Genomic DNA, 24,521 nt, shown 5'->3' on the forward strand with positions numbered 1-24,521 from the left:
TAGGCGCTTTAATATCAGAGAGGACTATAATAGAACACCCTGAACAAAAAATATAAGAGTTCGTTTCAAGTTGCACTATGTAACAGAGGTAAAAGTCTCAAGTCTTTGAACTCAAGTCCAAGTCGAGTCTCGAGTCACTGGCACATAAGTCCAAGTCAAGTCCAAGTCGTCTGCTTTGAGCTTCAAGTCATCTTAAGTCTTTAAACCAAAATACCAAATACATTTTAGATTTTTGCAATTTATATGAATTTTAAGAAAAAATTTACTTTAAATAAATCATAGTATATTTATATATGAGTATTTATATAAGAGTTGTAGAAATGTTCATGTTTCCTTTTTAAATGTTTTGACAAGATCTTAGTGTGAATCAGTACAGTCAGAATACAAAGACTTCAGATTTAAAAGTGCTTCTCGAGTCCTCTCAAGTCACAGGCCTCAAGTCCGAGTCAAGTCCCAAGTCATTGAGCATCAAGTCCAAGTCAAGTCTTAATTCCTAAAAATATAGTGACTCAAGTCTGACTTGAGTGCAAGTCACGACTTGCAAGTCCCCACCTCTGCTATGCAACTTCTGTGGTGGAGGGTCCACTACTTGCTCGCTTCCATAGAGGTTTTATTTCTTTGCATGGAATGTTCCACAGTAGGTCATTAAACTTATCTGCCTTGCATGTATTCAATTAAAGGATCTTTATAAATCAAAAACACCTTGAAAAACATGAATTCTTATAACGTGCAGGCTTGCTTTTAGATGGATCTGACTTGTAATTTGTCTCCATTGTGATGACCAAGTTAATTTTAATATTGTAAAACGTTCAAGGTGAAGGAATTACATCTCCACCAAAATACAAAAGGCACAAATTAGTTATTTTTGAACCAAGTAGAAATATCTATCCAAATGACTCAAAAATACTCAAACCAAGTCAGATAGCCTGAAGATTATTATACCAGACTTTGGCACATTCTCCATGGAGATCGACAAATGAGATTCATATAAATGTATAGCTTAAAAGAACCACATTTCCATGGAAACAAGCAGGGGGCGGTCCTTCTTCAGGCCAGTTAAGAGTAAGGTTTGTGGAGATGCAAGTCCGCTCACAGTAGTAAATACAAACAAAACAAACACACACCAACATGCTTTTATTTCAATTTATTTTGGACTAAAAAGTGACATACTGTGGCTTTAACTTCATTCATTGTTGTAGTGTGGTCTATTCTAACTCTATTAGGGCTGTCTTTTTACTTGGAGGGTTTGGAGTAATGTTGATACTTGGCAGCTGTCATCAGTATTCCCTCTGGGTGTGACTTTAATCTGAGCTTTATTTGAACACAATCTGACCACAAAGAAGTGATTTCTCTGAAGCAGGTGAGGTGACTTGTGCTGTTAATACAGTGACCAGAGTTTTAAAAGCAAAAACTGGGACACCCCATTGGATTTGAGGCAGTTGGTAATAATAAAATTGTGAAATGAGTGCGTAATTAAGGAAAACTGTTTTGTATTCAGCCCAATATGTGAGTCATTATAGTCACATTTTCTTTGTGTTTTGGTCATTTTTAAGCAGCTTTTCTGTATTTTAACTTAACAAATAATTTATGTCTGTCTTTACTGTTGGCAGGGATCATATTTGACAAAAATAGGGACACCTGGGACATTTCTTGTATAAAACTGGGACAAATCAGTAGTTTTATATATATTCCACTGTAAAAAGCCATGTAAAACACCCCCAGAATGATGCAAAGGATCAACTGAACTGAGTTACTTTGTTACTTTGTACAAACCAACTTTTCATTATTTAAGGAAATGAATGGAAAGTGAAATCTGCTCTTTGCTCTTATATCATCAAGGGCACCATTAGATGATTCAGGGCCAGTGTACAGTTTATGCTACAGTGACCAGATTTTCAAAAGCAAAAACTGGGACACTCGGTTTGGAGTGGCTGGTAATAATAAAATTGTGAAACAAATGTGTAATTAAGGAGAATTGTTCTGCAGTCAGCCCATTCATGATTATTCACAACTAACATGTGAGTCATTATAGTCACATTTTCTTTGTGTTTTGGTAATTTTTAAGCAGCTTTTCTGTACTTTATCTGAAGAAATGACAGTTTATCTCTCTTTTCTTTTGGCAGGGATAAAATTTGTCAAAAAATAGGGACACCTGGAACATTTCTTATATAAAACTGGGACTAATCACTAGTTTTGGATGAATCTGCTGGGACAGGGGACACAGGGCTCCAAATCAGGTAAATAGGGACGTCTGGTCACTCTAGTACGGGGGTGTCAAACTCAAATTCACAGGGGGTCAAAATTAAAAAGTCATGGGCCAAACTAAATATGTATTGAAAAATTTGCATCTGCATGTTTTCTCTTCTTTCGCGATACGTAATGTTAAACCTTTTCTGATTAAAATTAAAGTTTAATAATAGTTTTGCTTCAACATTAAATCCAGAACAAGCAGAAAATAATAAATAAATAATAACAGGTTTAATTAAATCATGTCTCTATAGCCTATCTGTAGCCGGCGGGCAGCTCTAATACAGATTTGATATGATCTCAAGGGCCGAATATTATTATATTGCAGGCCAAATTTGGCTCCCGGGCCTGAGTTTGACATGTCTGCTCTAGTATAATTATGCGTTATTTTGTATATTATGACTCTTACTTGAAAAAACTCCACTTTTGCCGCTGTTGTGTGTCCCTCGTACACAGGTGAAGAAGCACAAACACAGATCCTTGATGCGTTCAGCACGTTGCGTTGATGTTCCCATGTCACATTTGCGTTCTCATCTAATGCAGCAGCTCCTGTCGTCTGTGCAGAGCTCAGAGAGACGAGCAGACAGTCTCTTTCTCTCTTCATTAAAATCCATCTGCACCGTCTCTGTCCCAGTGCAACCTCAGCACCTCCACAGTCATTAACACAACAATAACACAACAACAACACACAACACACAATGAACAAGACCAGGGCCCGAGCGCTAAAAGAAACTCCACTTTATTTGGTTGTTCTTTTAAGTCTACATACTTTGTTCAAACATGAGAAAACTGAAAACACATCAAGATTTTATTTAAAAACAGATGTACATTTTTATTTACCAAATTCTTTACAGTTACTACCAAAGAAAAGGTCACAGACAAAGTGGCGGAGTGATCTGAAGACCGTGAACAGTCCAGTCAGTAGTAAACAAACAGCTGCAGGTCACACTTCTTCTTCTTCTTCTTCTCCGTACGCTTTAAAACATGAGATGACAAAAGCTCGTGTGCTGGGACGGCGTGAAGTCAAAGAGGCAAAAGAGAGAGCTAGCATGTTAGCATATTAGCATGTTAGCATCAGGACCGCACTGTGACTGTGCCCCGGTGCAGGAGCCAGCTCCTTTGAGTAGAACCATTCAAAACTCAATGTACGGTGGCCTCCAAGGGCAAACTACAATGACAATTTTCAAAGTTCAACACCAAAGAGTGAAAGAAAACAACATTCAGAAAGACAAAAAAGTTGGAAAAAAAAGGGTCAAAATAACAGTTTGTAAAGGTTTCCATTAAGAGAATTTTGTATTTATTCTTGCGTTTTATGATGAGTTTGCTGTTTGAAAATACTTTTAACTTTAACTATGTTTAAAGTTGCATTGTGTAACTTTACTGGTGGACGGTCTGCCACCTGCTTGTTTCTGTGCCTGGAATGTTCCACAGTATGACATTAAACAGCTCTAAGTTACATTTATTCAATTACAAGTGGTTTTATAGCTCAAAAATATCTAATAAAACAGGGATTCTGACTGTTAGCGGGGTCGCCTCTCCACAGATCTGACCTGTAACATAGTCTGGCTTCATCCCAATTAAGATAGAAAGCTTTAATGCCATACTGACGACGCAAAAACGAGCCTCCCCTAGAAAACTTACACAATGCACTTTTAAATTTTGCAGTTTTTTGCATTGTTGTATGGTGTTTTAAATACATTTTAGAATGTTTTTCTTTCCTTTTCTCCTCCTTTTCATTAATAAACTTCTTATGTGGCATCTGTCTTGTGACATTTCGATACCACTGTTAAATTAACTCAAATAAGTTAATATATTAATGAACATAAACTTTATTATAGCTACAAATAACTAAAACAGGGGTCTCCAGCCTGTAGTTCCATCCACTTCCAAGCAGCTCAACAAATTCTGAATTATATGTATATGTATTGTGCTGGATAACAAAAATTTGATAAATATGTGTATCACAACTGTAAATGTATACTTTTGTCTAATTTGAGCATTAATAACTAGACAATGGTGTGTGGTTTATAGACATCTCACTGTACAGGCTTGCTGAGACTCTTATTTTACTTACTTATTACTCTTTTATTATTTTTACTTATATTTATCACATATTTATTTTGTTTTTTGTAAAGGTAGCTCACCAGAAGAGAGAGGTTGGAGACCCCTGATGTAAAACTTAGAATAACTCTACTCTTCCTGAACAATGCAAGTGTAAAATGCATAAAATCACTCATGACGGGATATTAAATTGATAAACTCTCTTTAAAACTCTTTTCAAAATAAATACGACACAAAAAGAAGAAATAATATTCAAAAAAAACAAATCAAGTTAACCCCAGAGCTGACCCTGGACATGAAAAACACCATACAGGGACTAAAACAGAACAACAAATATCATTCATAATTGCACTTTTTATCTGTCTAACTGCACAGAGCATTGTGGGTAATGGAGTTTTCTTAAGTCAAGTCAATAGAACACAAAACTTCAAATACATCGATCATTACTGTTGAGTTATTGCTGCTGGCGCTGAGCAGTTTTCATGACCAGAAGTGGAGTTGATTACACAGAAAAGTGGTATCAAAGTTGTTTTAAAAATGCTTGGTGTGGCTGTGCTCGGGACAGACATAAAGCACTCACAAAGCTCCAATAAAAAGTGCCTTCAGAAATCGACTGCAGTGACGCGCTTCCACCAGCAGAGGGAGCCGTCTTCTGCGCCTCTCCGCTCTGACCCCTGATAACCTGCTGTCCACGTGATGTATTGCATTGTTTTTTTTATTGCAGAGGGTGAACGTGTGCTCAGTACTATTTGTACCATTGTCACATGTGCTTCTAAAGATGGACGCTGCAAACCAAGGCTGTGTTCAAAAATGCATTCATAATTATTCTCTGTGCAAAAAGATAAGTGGTATTTGTGATTTTAATTTAAACACAAAATGTAGCTTTATTTGTTCGAACCATAAATTATAGTATAGAGAACTGAACTAAGGGAGTGTGATGTTGAATTTTAGAGTTCATAAAAACGGTAAATCTTTGGACAAGACTAAAATAAGAAAGTGGTTTAGAGTTAAACAAGGAAAGACGAAGGAACGACAAAGAGCCGGAGTTTGAAATTGTCTCTCGAAAGTTAAATTAAACCAGGAAAAATATTAAACTAAAACTAAACATTTTACAATCATTCATTTTCTAATATTTACAATTGTTTCTCACTAAAATAAAACCAAAACACTTCTGTACAAAATACAAGATTCTGTTCAGAATTATTAGAAGGAAAATTGAACTGAGTCAAATTGATTGACAAACAAAATCGCGAAATAAAAACACTAGGATCACACAGAGCGGGTTAAGACGAACTTTTTAAGACCAAAATTAGGAGTCTGACAGCAGCAGTTACATAGAAAGCGGTTACGTTTTTTCAATACAAAGTGAACTGGAGCCAAAGTCGATGGAGCCAGAAGCACTCCAGTGTTCACTTCCTATTTGGAACGCAGCAGCAAGCAGGTTTACTATGTCCATTTATATATTATATAGGCTACAGTCTATGGTTTGAACACAATTTTCAGGGTCAAACTGTTGAAATTAATATATTTTTTGCCAGCCAATGAGATTATTTGTTGGTGGTTGCTAGGGAAAAGCAGATTTTGTTACAATAGGCAAGAATACTACACATTGCATATACAATAAAATACCTTAAAGTGCAAAGTGAAGAAAGAAATAGTAAAAAAATTATAATAAGCGCTTTGTGTTGTGTTGTTTTGCTCTATAAATAAAGTTTGACTGATGACTGAAAAAGTAAAAGTACATCCACGTTCTACTGAAAAGGTCAAATTACTTCTAGAATTCACAAACAAGACCTGGTGTCTGGTATTTGAATGAATTTTAAACTAAAAGGTTGCTTTAAAGGTGTACTCTGTAACTTTTTTCGTGGAGTGGAGTGTCCGCTATGCAATACTTGTCTCCATGGTGATGTTATGCTTGTCTGGAATGTTCCACAGTATAGCCATAGAATCCTGCACTTCCTTAAGGTTACGTTTACACTGAAACGAATCACTGTATCACCGTATCGGAAACGATCTGCGTCCAGACACATCGTTTCTGTGTCCACAAGCCTTCCCTATCCACACAGCTTTGAGCATATTTGTTTACGTTTTACAGAAATGAAACTTTAAAACCGCATGGCTAATTTGCATGAACTAAGCGCTCAAAAAACAGCTCGCTATTGTGCGCTGATGCGATTCAGTTTCTGTCAGAATAAATGACAAGACTCAGTGGATTATGAGTGTTCATTCTGTGACAGAGGGGTGTTCTGCTGATGGTGAGTCTGTTCTGTGCTTCTATCGCGTTGGAGATGGTTCATGTGAAACTTTTCAGAGATTATACGTCTGCAGGTCGTACGCACAGACTGTATGGACATATATTCTAGCCTCTTAGCGTTTTGGTCGTGAATTACGTCACGGCGCATAGACCTACATCAGCGTACCAGCGTTTTCAGGCGTCCACACTGTGCCGAACCAGATCCATACTCAAATGAATTCGTGGGAGCTGGCGGCACCAGATCGTTCCGTCTCTGGAGCAGTTTTCAGTCGGATTAGTGTGGACGAACACTGCATCCGCAACGAAAACGACTCGAATACGCACTAGTGCGGACGGGGCCTAAGTCTGGTTACAGTCTAATAATTTTTTTGGTGTTTTTTTTTTTTTTCTTTTGTTATTCATTTTCTGTAAATCCCGTGGCACTATATTGAGTAGAGCCGCCTCTTCACAGATCTCACCTGTAAACTGGTCTGGTGGCGTCTCCTGCTTCTTTCTTTGTAGTTTGAGAAGTTTAATGCCATAGTTTGGAACACTGCAGTCAAAGCAATCACATCTTCATGGAAACAAGCAACTGGTGCGCCCTCTACAAGAAAGTAACTTAATAAAAAACAGAAAACAACAACTATTTTGAGTGCTTATATGTGGAATACTACAGTGTCTGATTTTGAACACAGCCAAAGTCAAGTTGAAGCATCCATTTTGCAGGCCACATAGGCAGATGTGATAGTCTCTCTCTCTATTCACCACCAGCCCTCACATTCGCGAAGCTGTTAACATCGTGTCTGAACATCGCTGCTGTCTGAAAACGTATCGACTTCTGAACTGTGCGAAAACCATAGTCGAGAAGAGCCAACATCAAAGACCTCATTTGGGCTTTCTGCTTTTCCAGGGATCAAACGCCAGAAAACAAAAAGGCGTTGTACAGATTTAAAGCTCCTATATTACACAAAATTGTTGTTGTTAGAATATTGTTACCTCAAAAACATACCTGGAGTTGTGTTTTATTTCATTCATACCTGCATTTTTAGTTTGTCTACATCTCCGAAGTTCAAAATGCTCTGTTCCACCTTCTGATGTCATGAAGCTGTAGTTTTCTAGTTAGTATCTACCTTTATTTCAGCTGAGATCATCAATTCCAGAGCAGAAATGGAGTGCTTCTTGTATTTTTCGTTTTCGTTTGAGAGAAGAACTCACCACCAATGCGGAGGGTTTGTGTGAACGAAACAAAACACGACCCCAGGTTTGTTTGTGACGACGAAAGAACATTATAACATCGATCAGAAAATAGCGTAATATGGGCACTTTAAAAATCGGCAGTAGATTTCTGAAGGCATCTCAAAACTGCACGTGGATTATCACATTGTAGCATTCACGAACCCCCCCCAAGACTCCAGTAATAATATTGTACTTTCTTGTCTTGTGTTTACCGTACAAAAAGTTGCTCGTTTGTTTGTTTTTTGTTTTTTTTTTACAATTTTTTTTGTCGAAAAGTTTACATTCGCCTGCTCAGTATGACGCTGGAATCACGATTACGCTGAATTATGCTGAATTCCACGTTGCGTCCAACACTCTGCAATTGAAATATTCCTTTTTTGATCCATAATTCCTTTTTCCATCATCCGTTTTTGTCATCCGTTCGATGTTCATACGATGTCCCACCAAAAAGTCAATTGAAATGAAATGTGTCATTTCAGGTCAAAATAATAAAAACAAAAGTGCTTCGACGCTAAAAAGCAACACCCTTACAAATCCAAGGTTGGCGTTTGCTCGGTTTTCTCCTGGTCTCCGTTTTATTCACTATCAACAGGAAAAACTGGCTTGGAAATCTCAAAAAAATCAAACCTACGTACACGCCATCAACCGCCACTGACAACACATTTACGTTTTTGGACCTCAACGGAGTCTTTTGGCTCTTGAGATCAAATCGTTAGAAGCGTCCATTTTGAAAGTTTTAAAATGGTCCAAAAAAAAAGTCTGCTTGTTTTAATCACGGACTACTTTACTTCGATCCTTCAAATGTATTTTCCCCAAGGTGTCCGTCAGACGTTGACCACTTCCATGCAGTACTCCTCCGTCTCCGTGTACTGGGAGGAGTTTGTGTCCGATTGGGTTGGGGCCAGCGTCTCTTTGTTCTCCAGGTTGGGTTCCATTAGGATAGGTTTGTCCAAGGCTAGTTTTTTACACGAGTCTGGTCTGTTCTGAACGTATATGACCCGGTTGTACGCTTTGAGTCTTCTCCATAGATGGATGTAGACCTTGCACTGGACGTACATGAAGACCAGTCCCCCAGTGAAGCCGATGGCCACCACCACGAGCTTGGTCCAGAACGGCCACTCCAGGATCCCTGAGGAGGAGGACACAAGAGAAGAAGAGACGTGTGAAGCAACATGTCAACGATAATGAGTTCAAATCAAATGTAGGTTGAAAAAAGAGGAGGTCAGGTCAAAATCTGTCAGTGTTTGTTGAGAATATCGTAACAGGCATTGGATTCTAGGGATGGGACGAGATCTTCTGCCACAAGATCTTAGGAGTTAAAGATGTCATAAGATTGAACATACATGGAAAATTATCTTCTGAGATTTTCATTCCATGTGATTGCGCTTGGGTGGAGCAAAAACAACCTTAACATGTGTGAGTTACAGTTGAGAAGCTGTAGTTTAAAAAATAAAACAATGCTTTAGAGGAACTGTACATAGCCTGTGATTGTCTTGTTTCTAAAAAATATACTTCAGTCACAGTAGAACCTGCATTGCCAGTACCTAAACAAGATCTTCGAAGATAAAGATGTCATAAGATTGAACACACAGAAAATTCTCTTGGCTTTTCATTCCATGTGTTTGCGTTTGGCTCGGGCAAAAACAATGTGTGAGTTACATTTTGAGAAGCTGTAGTTAAAAAAGCAATGCTTTACACTAAAAAAACCAACATCTAGTCAAGTTAAAATGACTTGAATTAAGAAAAGTTTATCATGATTTGAGTAAATTTCACTTGACAAGTAAAATGATCTGACAATGGAATAGACTTTTTGTACTTAAAATCTGAAAATACATCTGGCTACACTTAAAATAAGAAACAAAATCAAATGTTGCTTGAATGAAGAAAAACACAATTATTCCATTGGGAGATAATTTTACTTGTCAAGTTAAATCTGCTCAAATAAAGTCAAATGTTCTTAATTTAAGTCATTTTAACTTACCTAGATATTGTTTTTTCTAATGTAGAGAAACTGTACGTAACCTGTGATTTTCCAGTTTTTAAAGATATACTACAATCACAGTAGAACTTGTGTTGTTAGGGGCCTAAACGTGCGACACATTACACGTTTCCTCATTCTCAGAGCCTGCACTAGCACTGATTCATGACTGGTTGTAGGTGCTGGGGTTTAGGTAGTGACCATTCAGATCAGAGAAAATCATTTTAGGTTTAAACCAACTGGATTTCAGCATCAAAACCGGCAACACAAATAAGAGATTCATAACAGCTTCATTCTGCTTTCTGATTGGACAATGAGACAGTACTCGTAGAAAGAAACAAGCACATTCGATAAAAGCTGCATTTGCATGATTGGTCCAAAGATAAAAAATGTAGAAAACACAAGAAAAACAGATCTATACTGATGTTCTTTGGGTCCGTGTACCATTTGTTCTTTTGAATTTCAATTAAGAACGAAAAACAGTAAAAAGGGAAACAGTTTGTTATTTCATTATTCCGTTTTAGTGTCAAACAAAAAAAACTGATTTTGACCTCTATTTCCAATATTTAAAGTTTATTTCAAATAACCCAATCAAAAACAGTCTTGGTGCCTATTTTAATTTTGATATTTTATTCTCTCTGGTTTATTTGCCCCAGAAGTTGCTGCAGTGTCAACCAGGGATCTATAAAAAAACTATTTTTATTATAGTTCTATGGAGTCAACTGAACCAAGTTTACCGCTGCTACTTGTTTCTTGTCATGGAGTTCAACAATGACTTTCTTTCTTTTGCGAAAGTAAATGCATCGCTATAAATGAAGATGACGAGTTTGTCCATAGAAATGAAGTAATTTTTCAGGTGAGTTCTTCTAGCAGCAGAACTTCTGGGGAAATAAACCAGAGAGAATAAAATATCCAAATTTAAATAGGCACCGAGACTGTTTTTTAAATAAACTTTAAATTAAATGTTGGAAATTGAGGTCGAAATCCTTTTTTTTTTTTTTTGTTTGACACTAAAACGGAATAATGATAACAATAATAATGTAACTGTTTTTCATTCTTAATTGAAATTCCAAAGAACAAATGGTACACGAACCTCTTTGGAGCTCAGCATTTTTATTATTTTAATCGCACCACAATTTGACGATTCATTTAAACAATGAAAGCAACAAAGAATTGCAGTGTGGATCTGTTTTTTTTTTTTCTACATTTGTCTTGAGAACCAAACACAATGAACTATATCGGAAACATCACAGCTTTCATGTCCAACCTTTAGTAATTAAGAGTAAATCCACTTTACACTTGTTGTTGTATTTCATTTGAACAAGTTTATCTCATATTTACAGACTGTTTATGAAATTTAAAATCTTACATACAGTTCCTTTAATGACAACAAAAACATGAAATTAAGTAAATAAAATGTTTTGAAATGAAGCGCCAAATTTAGTTTAATAGAGACAATGTCAACATCTTCCCTCGTCTCGACTTGTGGCAGTTGTGGCTCGGCCCATCCCTGTTGGATCCAGAGGACATTATGGAGTTTGAGAGCATCTGCTAGGCCTGTGTGTGTGTGTGTGTGTGTGTGTGTGTGTGTGTGTGGATCATATAACCTTCTCGTAAAGATAAAATGCAGTTTTTGTAATATCTAGTGTTTACTTTGCAATTTCACTCTTAATAAAGCTCAAAGTCATTCTTATTTTGAAGTTGGTCAGAGATAAATTCATTCAAAAATACTTGGTAATGGAGCTCAACAGTCCTGCCCACTTCAAAGTACATTTTCCACTCAATTTTCCCATAGACTTTTGAAGAAAATCAAATATTAAGAGTTAAAAGGCACCGAGGAGACTGACCAACTGTGTGTTAACTAATATCCATAATATCCATGGTTGGTTTAAATCCAAAAAGCACATTCAAAACACACAAAAACATCATAGGTCTTGTAGTCATTAGTTACCACAGAGCCGATTAGCCCCGAGCTTTCAAGCTTTTAATATTCTTTGGAAAGTCTGTGGGAAAAATGAATGAGAAATTAACTTCCAGAACCAGGGGGTGGGCGGTCACTGTTGAGCCGTTACCATAAACAGGGTTGTTTTGGAGCTATAAAGAAGGATTAAAAAAAAAAAAAAAAAAACTGAAAAACTAAAGGGGGAAATTGGAGTTCAAATGTTTACCTGGGATTCTTCCGGCTGCATGAGTGAAGAGAATGTATCATGATTTACAAAGACATCGAGCAAAAATGGTACATCAACAAAACAGGGTTCCCACGTTTTACTGCGAGTCATTTCAAAAGCTTTTTCAATTTTTAACTGTTGAAGATCCTGTATTACACAAAACTGACTCTTGTGAGCTTTAAGTCATGTTTTAATACTGTTACCTCCTCAAAAACAGACCTGGACTCGTGTTTTGTTTCATTCACACATGTTTGAGTAGTAACACTTTATTATTATTCTGTCTACATTTCCAAAGCTCAAAATGCTCTGGTCCACTTTGTGATGTCATGTAATAGTGGTTTTCAAGTTAACTGATGCCTTTTACCGTTTGTTAAGTAAAGATTGGCAATTTCGGGGCTGGAAATCAAAATGATTCAAGTGACGGTGTAGGGAGTTTTAAAAACACCGTAGAGCACTTCCCAGAGGTGGGACCAAGTCGTTGTTTTGCAAGTCTCAAGTAAGTCTCAAGTCCTTGACCTCAAGTCCGAGTCAAGTAACAAGTCAAATACAGGCAAGTCCAAGTCGAGTCTCGAGTCACTGGCTCATAAGTCCAAGTCAAGTCCAAGATGTCTGCTTTGAGCTTCAAGTCATTTCAAGTCTTTAAAACAAAGTACCAAATATAGCTGAGATTTTTGCAATTTATATGAATTTTAAACTAAATTGTACTTAAAAAAATCATGGAATATTTACATAAGAATTGTAGAAATGCTAGTTTTCCTTTTGAAATGTCTCAACAAGATCTGAGTGTGAATTATTACGGCCAGAACAGAAATAATTTAAAAGTGCTAAATAACAGTTATTTTGTCAGGTAGTCTGCACTGAAATGGAAGGATCATGTTTTTTGTACTCCTTGTAATACAGTAAGTATTGTACTGTATATTACTGTAGTACATTTGAGGATACCATCTCACAGTACTTCAGTTACATCCAAAGTAACAAATAGAGAAGTGGGAGGGACATGTTCCAGTGTGTTCCTATAAAATTCAGCACTGCAATTTATCAACTGTAAAGAGAAAAGTATTTTCTAAAAACATATATATATATTTAGGAGAAGCATCAAGTCTTCTCAAGTCACAGGCCTCAAGTCCGAGTCAAGTCCCAAGTTTTAATCCATTTTATCAAGTCAAATCTCTAGCAAGTCCATGTCACGACTTGCAAGTCCCCACCTCGGCACTTCCTGCATGATCACATGACATCACAAGGTGGAAGTGTTTTTTTTTTTTTGAAAGAACACAGCTTAAACATGCAGGAAATGTGTATTAAACATGAAACACAGGAAACAAAACACAACTCAGGTCTATTTGTGATGAGGAAACAACATTAGAACACAGATCAGAAAATAGTGTAATACAGTGCCTTTAAAAAATGAAATGTATCACCAAATTCTTTCACATTTTTATATTTTCTCAATCTGAAATTTGAAACTCTCCAGAACATGTGGGAACCCTGTAACTTACAATCCAACATTTGTTATACAAGTGAGCAGTGAGCACATGTGAGCGTGTTTACAGTGGGGATGGTGGAGTTGTTTGTTGTTGTCATGGCGATTAAAGGCGACGGCGCTGTGGGACCAGTGTGAGTGTGAATCATCAGGACAGTGTAAGCACCACAGGCTGCTGCCCCGTCTGGAGTCTGCCACAAAACACACCACTACTACTGATGATAAAGCCAAGTCCTGCTAAAGAATAATCAGTATCTGTCAAAAATGAAAGATGAGGATTCAAACGTGGGCACAATCTTTTTTGGACGTGTTAGTGGAACTAGACCTGGGTGTTGTTGGTGGATTTTATTTTATTTAATGTCATTTTGTTTATCTGTTCTTTATTTCTGTTGTGTTTGAAATTCAAAAATGAAGAAAAACAAATAAATAAATAAATAAATAAACTAAAGATGAGGATTCAAGTGTGGACACCTTCTTTTTGGATATACTAACAGGACTGGACTTGAGCGGTGTGGGTGTTTTTATTTTGTTTTATTTTATTTTAGTCTGTTGTCTGTTTTTGTTGTGTTTAAAATTCAAAAATGAAAAAAATAAAATAAATAAAATAATAAAAATAATAAATAAAAATAAGTTGAGGATTCAGGTGTGGACACCTTCTTGAGTGGTGTGGATGTTTTTATTTTATTTTATTTTTGTCTTTTTTTTTTGTTGTGTTTGAAATTCAAAAATGAAAATAAATAAATAATAAATAAATAAATAAAATAAACAAAGATGAGTATTTTTGAACAGGAATGAACCTGAGTGGTGTGGATGTTTTTATTTTATTTTATTTTATTTTAGTCTGTTGTCTGTTTTTGTTGTGTTTGAAATTCAAAAAGCAGGTTGATGTTTTTATTTTATTTTTGTCTGTTGTTTGTTTAAAAAATAAATAAATAAATAAATAAAATGTTAGTAGTGATTGTCATAAACTACTATTTTATGTTGCATTTTCAATTTAATGTTGTAGCAGTTATCTTAGACTCATAAAGAAATAACGTATATATAATCAGAAAAGTTACTACTACTAACTACTGCTATTGCTACTACTACTACTACTAGGATTTTTTAAATGTATCACAGTTGTTGTGTTGTGGAGTGAAAGCTGAAAGACGCTCGGCTCCGGAAACACTGCAGCCACTTTCTTTGTAATTACATTAAGTCGATCCGAGAGCAAATTAGGCCTATTGTCTCTCTCCTCTCACTCTTCACTCTCTCCTGTCCTCTCTCTATCTCTCTTCTCACTCCTCTGTCACTCTCTCCCTCTCTCTTTGATCCTCTCTCTCCTCCTTCCCTCTCTCTCCCCTCCTTCTCTCTCCCTTCCCTCACTCTCTCTGTTATTCTCTGACTCCCTCTTTCTCCCTCCCACCCCTCTCTCTCCCCCTTCTCTGTCTCTTTTATCCTCTCTCCTCCCTCCATCTGTCTCCTCCTCCCTCACCCTTCTTCCCTTCTCCCTCTCTGTCCCTTCCCTCCCCTCCCTCTTTCTCCCTCCCCTTTCTCTCTCTCCCCCCTTCTCTCTGTCTCTTTTATCCTCTCTCTCCTCCCTCCATCTCTCTTTCCCCTCCCCTCCCCTCTCTGTCATTCTTTCACTCCCCCTCTCTCACTCTCTTTCTGCTCCCTTCTCTCCATCTCTTTTATCCTCTCTCTCTGTCTCGCTTATCCTCTCTCTCCTCCCTCCCTCTCTCACCCTTCCTCTCTCTGTCATTCTCTCACTCCTCCCTCACTCTCTCTTTTTCTTTCTCCCTCCCATCCCTCCCTCTCCCTCTGTCTCTTTTATCCTCTCTCCTCCCTCCATCTCTCTCCTCCTCCCTCACCCTTCTTCCCCTCTCTCTCCCTTCCCTCCCCTCCCTCTCTTTCTCCCTCCCCTTTCTCTCTCGCTCTCTTCCCCTTCTCTCTGTCTCTTTTATCCTCTCTCTCCCCCTCCCTCAACCCCCCTTTCTCTCTCTTTCACCCTCACCCCCTCGTTCTCTCCCTTCCCTCACTCGCTGTCATTCTCTCACACTCTTTCTTTCTCATTCCCATCCTTCCCTTCCTCTCTCTCGCTCCCTCCCTCACTTCACTTCCCCCTCTCCCTCCCTTCTCTCTCTCTTTCATCCTCCCCACACTTCTATCTCTCCCTTTCCCCTCTCTCTTTCTCTCTCCCTCTCTCCCTCCATCCCTCTCTCTCTGTACACTTGTTAATTCCCTCCTCAGACCCTGCGGTCGTTCCAGAGCTGATGATCTTCTCCTGCTCGTCTTTCCCTCGTCCTCACTCTTCCGGACGAACGCAGAACCGTCAGCGTCACAGATCCAAACCCCAAACGGAGAAATAAACCTCTCAAACCGCTGTCGTCCTCAGATCTGCACCGCGCCGAAAACACGAAGATGTGAGACGGCGTGATGAGGCAATGAGAATTTTAATGTAGCGAGCTCGAGTCGGGAGAGATTTTTGCTACAGGCTACTTTTACATCATCCAGTTTGAGAGACCGGTTTGAATGAGACGGGCTGAAAACTCCAAGGAAAGTTTGAGGAGATTGCGAATGTGGTTTTGTCTAAGTTTTGGCAAAATGTGAAATCATTTAGAGAGCTACTGTTACAGAAATACAACCAAAGAAATATTTTAAAGGGTCTAAGGCTCCGTTCAGACTGCAGGGATTAATGCTCAATTTGGATTTTTTTGTGAAATCAGATTTTTTTGCGAGGTCCTTCACATTTCCAATTAAATGTGAGTTGTATGTGATCTCCAGTGTGAACTTTAAACCCCAAAAGTGTCCCGCATGTGCACTGGAGGACACGACAACATCACAAGTCGCGAGTGTGCTCAGTGTTTACAGAAGTTGCCTAAACGCTGGGCTTGTTTTCCAAAATGTGGTTCAGTTCTTTGTAAAATGGACAGGTTACATGTCCACAGCTGCTTCGTTTGTTTGAGTCTTTAGCTTCCTTGTATTTGTCTCCCAGGCTCTTTATTTTTCGTTGACACTGGAGCCAGGACCGTCTGTAGCCGAGATCGGACTTTTTTTGGCAATCATTTCAGAAATCACCCTGTTCCAATAAGAGTCCTTCAATTTGGCCACCCACCAAATATGAATTAACTCACTAACCTCGTTTTCCCTCCATTGACGAGACTCTGAGCCTGACGTGTAGGTGGGATGAATGTGACCTGGCCGTTCAGACTGAAGTCGCATGTCAAAAGATCGGATATGTATCAGTTTTAGGAGCACATATCCAAATGGCCCGGGTTGCATTTGAAAAAAATCGGATCTGTGTCATTCAGACTGTCATTAAAAGATCAGATAAAGGAGCACAGGGGCCAAAAAAATCTGATTTGGGTCACTTTAGGCAGCAGTCTGAAAGTAGCCTAATTTATTGTATTTTCTGATTTTCTGATGTTATAATATAGACCTGGAGTTGTGTTTTGTTTAATTCACACGTGTTTCACACACAAACCCTGCATATTTGGGCTGAGTTCTTCTCTCAAACTGAAAACACTCTGTTCCACCTTGTGATGTCATGAGGTAATACAGGAAGTGCTCCACTGTGTTTTTAAATTCCATACATGTTCCCTAGAATCATCTGGATCATTTCAGCCCTGGAAAGTTCAAATGTAGCTATTAACTTGAAAACCACCGCTTCATGACATCATAAGGTGGAACAGAGCATTTAAAGTTTTGAAAATGTAGACTAATAATAAAGGGTTCAACTTCGGTATCACCATGTCTACTACACTAAGCAAAAGTTGCAGTGTGTAAGTTTTCTGGTGTTCATTTAAATGTTATTGCTTTTAATGTTGTTCCGAAGCACTTCCTGTTAGTTAGCAAGTTGGGGGCACTAGGCGTACTTGAGTTTGGGGCCCTCATTATAATTGTTGGGCGTTTTTTGTGTGTGTGTGTGTGTGTGTGGGTTGTTTTTTTATATTTATTGTCTGTTTTTCCCATTGTTCATGAGACACGCACATCGTTATTTGAATTAGGGTGAATTAGAAACTTGTATTATTAGTCAAGTCGTCTACTAGGTAACCAGAACTGAAAGTAGTTTTATTTTTTTACTAGTACAATTACATTTTTGTTTACATCCATTATATGATTATGATTATGATCAAATCAGGGTCAAGCTGACTTGTCTATTCTAACATGAAAAAAGGAACGCTTTGACAGTTAAAATAAATTTGACAATCAGATACTATTTCAATGGTGTTTTCTTGTAAACCTCTTCTTATTTAATGTCATATTGAGAGAAAATCTAATTGCTCTGAGGCCTCGGCCATTAGTGACACTGAGGGCAATTGGATGGGGGTCCCTCCAGGTTCGGGGGCCCTAGGCAGCTGCCCACTCTTACCTAATGATAGCGCCGCCTCTGTATGCAGGGTCTGTATGTTAAACGTGTGAATGAAACAAAACACAGCTCCAGGTCTGTTTTTGATGAAGAAACATCATTATATATATAATTTTTTTTGCTACTTTATTATTACATTTATATTTTTTCTCTTTGTTATTATATTATATTGTGATGTGAGCTACTGCGTCCACATAATTTCCCTTGTGGATTAGTAAAGTTTGTCTAAGTTCAAGTTTGTAACATAGCGTAATATAGATCCTCTCAGTTTAAAACTTTATAAAACCTATGCACTTAACATCTCACACCAAGTCTTTCCAAGTATATTTTTGATCTCTTTGCACTCGCTTCTGTAAAGTCTTGACACTCGACTGCACCTGCACGCCTGGACCAAAGGGTGGATAATTACACATGTTTTATAAATAGCCCTTTCTTCTCCTCTTTGGTGTGATTCCTGATTCCTTTTACTCCCGTTGCCGGCAAATCAAAGGCGGCTGAATTAAGAGCTAAAGAGTCAATGGAAAATCGAACTCATGACCTCCTCCTCCTCCGCGTTTCCAACTGTAGCTGCAATAAAAACCAAGCAACTCATTTACACCCACTAATGTTCCCAGAATGTACTGCACGCAGCGGTTGCATTATTAGGGCTATTACACTAACTCCCCGTGCTAAGAATGAATAGGAAGGAATACAAAAGAGCTGTGAGACGTTTTTTGAACCGAACAAAGACCTAAGAGCTACTTTCGGCCCAGAATATAGCGATGGCCACGTTTAGAACCTTTGTGAAAAATGTTTAGTTTGGTTTTTATATTGAACTGGGTGTCAGACTGATGACAAATTAGAACTGTTGCCATAGCGATTGACATTTTAAAGCAGCAGATCCTACATTCTTGCCATTGTATGTAGGGCTGGCAAAAAAATCAAAAAAAAAAAGGCACATTAAGGCTACATTTACACTGAAACGAATCACTCTATCAATTTATCACTGTATTGGAAACAATCTGCGTCCAGACACGTCGTTTCCGTGTCCGCAAGCCTTCCCTATCCACACAGCTTTGAGCATATTTGTTTACGTTTTACAGAAATGAAACTTAAAACCGCATGGCTAATTTGCATAAACTGAGGGCTCAAAAAACGGCCCACTATTGTGCGCTGATGCGGTTCAGCTTCTGTTGGACTAAAGGACACGACTCAGTGGATTATGAGTGTTCTTTCTGTGACAGAGGGGTGTTCTGCTGATGGTGAGTCTGTTCTGTGCTTCTATCGCGTTGTAGATTGTTCATGCTAAAATATACATCCGCAGGTCATAGCATAGACCATATATATATGAATGGACATGTGTTCTAGCCTCTTAGAGTTTTGGCAGTGAATTACTTCGTGGCGCATAGACCTACGTCAGCGTATCAGCATTTTCAGGTGTCCACACATTGCCAGATCAGATCCCTACTCAGATGAATTTGTGGGAGCTGGCAGCACCAGATCGTTCCATCTCTGGAGCCGTTTTCAATCGGATTAGTTAGTGTGGATGAACACTGCATCCACAACGAAAACGACTCGAACATGTACTAGTATGGACAGGGCCTAACGGTGCACTGTGTAACCACCATCTACTTGTCTCCATGGAAATGTTGTTGCTTTGTCTGGAATGTCCCAGCCTGACATAAAACGTATCCACCTTGCATTTACTCAATAAGATGGGTTTTTATTGATGTAAAAACTTGCATTATTATTATAACTAGGCTTGCCTCTCCAAAGAGCTGACATGTAACTTAGCCTTGTGGTGTCATATGCTGTCTCTGTACAGATGAATAAGTGTAATGACATAGTGTGGAACATCTCCATGGAGAGAAGCTGGTGATGGACCCACTACCAAAACTACATAGTGCCCCTATAAAATGAAACTAAAATGTTTGCATGATCCTGGTGGTTGTATCTATTTTATCCGTAATTCAGTTCCTATTCCTAATTTTGGACCAGTCCAATGAATGGGAAGGAATACAAACCTGGCAAAGACCTAAGAGCTATTTTGGCATCAGAATTTAGTGAGTGTAGCCAACCCCAGCGCTGTCAGTCATGTTTAGAACCCAGACCATGCACTTTGTGAAACATTTTAGGGCTTTTATTGGATTTTACTGTGTGATTTTTACTGTGAATTATATTTGATGCTGACAGCCACCAGAGGGTGCGGTAGTAGTAGTAGTAGTGCAAGTGTACTTATTGTGGAATGAAAAAGGAAGTGTGTTCATTATTATGCATTGACTGTGATAAGGAATGGACTAGGTGGATAGCTCAGGTTTGAGTATCCAAGGTCCAGATTTATGTATAATTAGGACTGTTGCCATAGCGACTGGCAATTAAAACAACATATCCCATATTTCTGTTAATGAACAATGTATTTAGCATTGGCAAAAAAGACTCAAACGCTATTTTGGTCTTAAAATGTTCATTTGTATGTTCGTCCGCTATTTGTTTTTCTATTTTGTTCGTAAATCAATTCCTATTCCTAATATGAAACTCCGAATTCGCTCCTGTAACCGCAATCCTCGGTGAGCTTCATTTGACTGAAGCCAAACGCTATGGTTGACGTCACGCTCCCTTAGTCCACTTCTTTATACAGGTCTATGATTTGAACAAATACCGCTACAAAAAACAATCGCATAAAGACAAATTTTGACTTTTTGACCTGGTCTGGATCTATAAAATTTACATTCTACAATCTAAAAAACTGGGATTCACGCTATTAAAATGTATATAAAGCTGTCAGCGTGTTATGTAATTGCTGAAAAAATAGACGTGACTATAATTATGATTAAGTTGGGTACAGACTGTTCTTAAAGCAACTGATAAACTGTTCTGATAAACCAGACCTAAGCGACAATGCATTCTATTAATACCTATCATGTTTACGTGTCCATTGAATCTGTGGAATTTATAAGTCATTTAAGGACTTATATTACGAAACATAAAACACACCTAGCGTTGTGTTTTGTTTCATTCACACATCTTTAACACACAAATCTGTATATTTACACCGAGTTCCTCTATCAAACAAGAAATGCTCTTCTGTGTTTTAAACTCCAAACACCTTCCCTAGAATCATTTGGATCACTTCAGACCTGGAATCGGCAATCTCGACTCAACAAAAGGTAAAAGGTAGCTGTTAGATGTAGACAGACTAATAATAAAAGGATTACTCAAACGTGTGAATGAAACAAAACAACTCCAGCTATGATTTTTGATGATGTAACAGCATTATAACATGGCTTAAAGATCACAAGAGTTAACTTTGCGTAATACAGGACCTTTAAACTTATCGAGCCATTATGTGATTAATCATTTGGATAATATAACTTATCATTCATAAATTGTAATAGCTTTTATCACAGTTACCTAGTCCACACCTCCTCTGCCAATGCCATGGGACAGTGTTATGTAAAGTGCTATAATTGTACAATGTTACAATTGTACAGCGGTATGGTTGTAGTGTTACGGCTGTACAGTGTCACGATTGTACGGTGTTACACCTGTACACTGTTGTGGTTGTAGTGTTACGGTTGTACAGTGGTACAGTTGTACATTGTTATGATTTTACAGTGTTATGGTTGCACAGTGTTACGATTGTACAGTGTTATGGTTGTACAGTGTTTCTGGGGTGCGTTGGTGTGTGCGTATGATACTGTGTAATGTATGGTGTTATAGGTGTACAGTGTTACGACTGTATAATGTTACGATTGTACAGTGTTTTGGTTGTGTGTTGGTGTGGGCGTATGATACAGTGTTATGATTGTGTAGTGTTACGGTTGTACAGTGTTGCGTTGTTGGCAATGCTGTGTGCGTATGTAACAGTATCATGGTACAGTTTTATGATTGTGTAGTGTTATGGTTGTACAGTGTTACGATTGTTCAGTGTTATGGTTGTACGATGTTATGGTTGTTCAGTATTATGATTGTAGAGTGTTACGATTGTACAGTGTTATGACTGTGCAGTGTTATGGTTGAACAGTGTTACGGTTGTTCAGTATTATTATTGTAGAGTGTTACGATTGTACAGTGTTACAGCTGTACAGTGTTACAGCTGTACAGTGTTACGGCTGTACAGTGTTACAGTGGTTGTGTACGTGTACAGTGTTACGTGTACAGTGTGTGTACAGTGTTGTGGTTGTAGTGTTATGATTGTTCAGTGTTACGGCTGTATGATGTTATGGTTGTACACTGTTATGATTGTACAGAGTTACGGTTGTTCAGTATTATGGTTGTAGAGTGTTATGATTGTACAGTGTTTCTGGGGTACGTTGGTGTGTGCATATGATACAGTGTTATGTATGGTGTTATAGTAGTACAGTGTTATGATTGTGCAGTCTTACGATTGTACAGCATTATAATTGTACAGCATTGTGGTTGTAGTGTTATGGTTGTACAGTGTTACGGTTGTACAGTGTTATGGTTGTACAGTGTTACGGTTGTACAGTGTTGCGGTTGTAGTGTTCTGATTGTACAGTGTTGCATTGTTGGCACTAGTGTGTGCATATGATACAGTATCATGTTACGATAGTACAGTAATGTGGTTGTACAGTGTTGCAGTTGTTCAGTGTTACGATTGTACAGTGTTATTGTTGTACAGTGTTATGATTGTACAGTATTTCTGGGGTGCGTTGGTGTGTGTGTATGACACAGTGGTATGTATGGTGTTATAGTTTACGATTGTACACTGTTGTGGTTGTAGTGTTATGGTTGTACAGTGTTATGGTTGTACAAGGTTGCGGTTGTTCAGGGTTGTGGTTGTTTAGTGCTACGATTGTACAGTGTTATGGTTGTACAGTTTTGCGTTGCTGGCATTGGTGTGTGCGTATCATACAGTATCATGGTACAGGGTTACGGTTGTACAGTGTTACGACGGAGCAGTGCTGTAGTTATAATGTTACGGTTGTACAGTGTTACAATAGTACAGTGTTGTGGTTGTACAGTGTTACGATTGTGCTTTGGTGTGTGTGTACAGTACAGTGTTACGATGGTACAGTGATATGGTTTTACAGTTTCTGAGGTGAGTTGGCCTGTGTAATTCAGTGTTATGGTTGTGCTTTGGTGTGTGCGTATGATACATTGCAATGGTTGTGCGCTGGCGTGTACGTATGACAGTGCGATGGTTGTGCGTTGGCGTGTGCATATGACAGTGCGATGGTTGTGCGTTGGCGTGTGCATATGACAGTGTGATGGTTGTGCGTTGGCGTGTGTGCGTGTGCGTCCGTACCTTGTTTAATCTCCTCGGCGGTCCGGTCTATGAGCACGTACAGAGACCACACGACGCAGGTGATGGCGATGACGTGGAAAGTGACCGAGCACATAATCTTCCTCCTCTCACTCGCCGTCATCTGAAGCTTCTCCCACTGCACACACAACAGTAGCACCGTATATTTGCACAGAGAAATATAAAAGGATAATACTGAAACTACTATATGCAACTGATGCAAAAGCAATAACAAGGTCAGTAAACACATTTTTAAATCGGAAACATTTAAGAGTTTGTGGTAATGTTTGATAGTCGTTCAATTGTGGGATGTTTCTTTGTATTTGAATCCTTGTTTGAATCTAATTTATTTAATCTAAGGTGTGTAAATGTAATTTTTTTTAAGTAGTGCACAGCTGTAATGTTCCATTTTAATGCATTTATAAGGTGAATGCTTTAATACAAGCCCTTTTGTTTTGTTTTTTTGTCTCTTCTTGCATCTATTTTTTATTTTTATATGTTATATAAGTACAAAATAAATAAATGCAAATAAATTGATAAATAAAAGAAGTATCATTTAAAGGATCTATATTATGCTGTTTTAGATCTATGTTATAATGCTGTTTCCTCATCCCAGACATACTTGGAGTTATGTTTTGTTTCATTCACACATGTTTAACACACAAACACTGCATATTTAGTTCTTCTTTTACACTGCAAACACTCTGCTCCAACTTGTGATATCATGTTTTAATACAGGAAGTGCTCCACTGTGTTTTAAACAGCATGCAACTTCACTAGAATCATTTGGATAATTTCAGCCCTGTAGTCCAATGATGTTCATTTGGTCTTCTGATATTTTATGTTAGGAAGGTTAGGTAGAAAGACAACGCCAAAACCTGTATAAATCAGCTGACCGGACACGTCACAGCAACATCACGTGACCACTCTGAGGAAGAGCGCTAGTGAACAGTCCAAACTGTCAGATATGAAAACAAACTCTTGGTCTGAAAACAGAACCTAATAATATAATTTTGCCCTAGAATTGCCAATTTCCATTAGCTGTTAACTTGGAAACTACTGCTTCATGACATCACAAGGTGGAACAGAGCATTTTGAGCTTTGGAAATGTAGACAGACTCAAACATGCATGAATGAAACAAAACACAACTCCAGGTATGTTTTTTCATGACGTAACAACATTAAAAACTGGCTTAAAGCTCACAATAACCTTGAAGAACTGTCAGATAACTATGTCTGATATAAACTGCATATCCTAAAAGCAGCCAGAATGTTTAAACAAATCAATACAACTTAAATACATCTAAAGTAGTCCAAACTCTACTATCCTTAAACATGTTAAGTCGTAATAAATTATACTGTGCTATCAGTGCTGAAGCGAAGTCTATTTCTAACATGGCTAAGTGGGGAAACAAAACACAAGCACTTCTCATCAGGAGGCTTGGGTTACACTGTCACGTCAAATTTTAATGAGGACTCTTTTGCCACCGTGACTGACTTAATGTGTTTTGAATTACAGTGGTAT

At 38.1% G+C, this 24,521-nt stretch overlaps 1 protein-coding gene across 3 annotated transcripts in view; it reads right to left on the reverse strand.

The window, feature by feature from the left end:
• Positions 1-2,962: 2,962 nt before the first annotated feature.
• marchf8 (membrane-associated ring finger (C3HC4) 8) overlaps positions 2,963-24,521 on the reverse strand; it is a 435,761-nt gene continuing 414,202 nt past the window's right edge. For all 3 annotated transcript variants that reach the window (XM_020929310.2, XM_020929318.2, XM_055162636.1), the window contains 2 exons: positions 23,000-23,135; positions 2,963-8,906 (listed from right to left, as the gene is read on the reverse strand). In XM_020929310.2, coding sequence (XP_020784969.2) covers positions 8,602-8,906; positions 23,000-23,135 — 441 coding nt within the window. In that variant the 3' untranslated portion in view covers positions 2,963-8,601. The remainder of the gene's footprint in view (positions 8,907-22,999; positions 23,136-24,521) is intronic.

The sequence above is a fragment of the Boleophthalmus pectinirostris genome, unplaced genomic scaffold (assembly GCF_026225935.1).
Source record: "Boleophthalmus pectinirostris isolate CB_2022bp ecotype Guang Dong unplaced genomic scaffold, ASM2622593v1 HiC_scaffold_5, whole genome shotgun sequence".
Taxonomy (NCBI): Eukaryota; Metazoa; Chordata; class Actinopteri; order Gobiiformes; family Gobiidae; genus Boleophthalmus; species Boleophthalmus pectinirostris.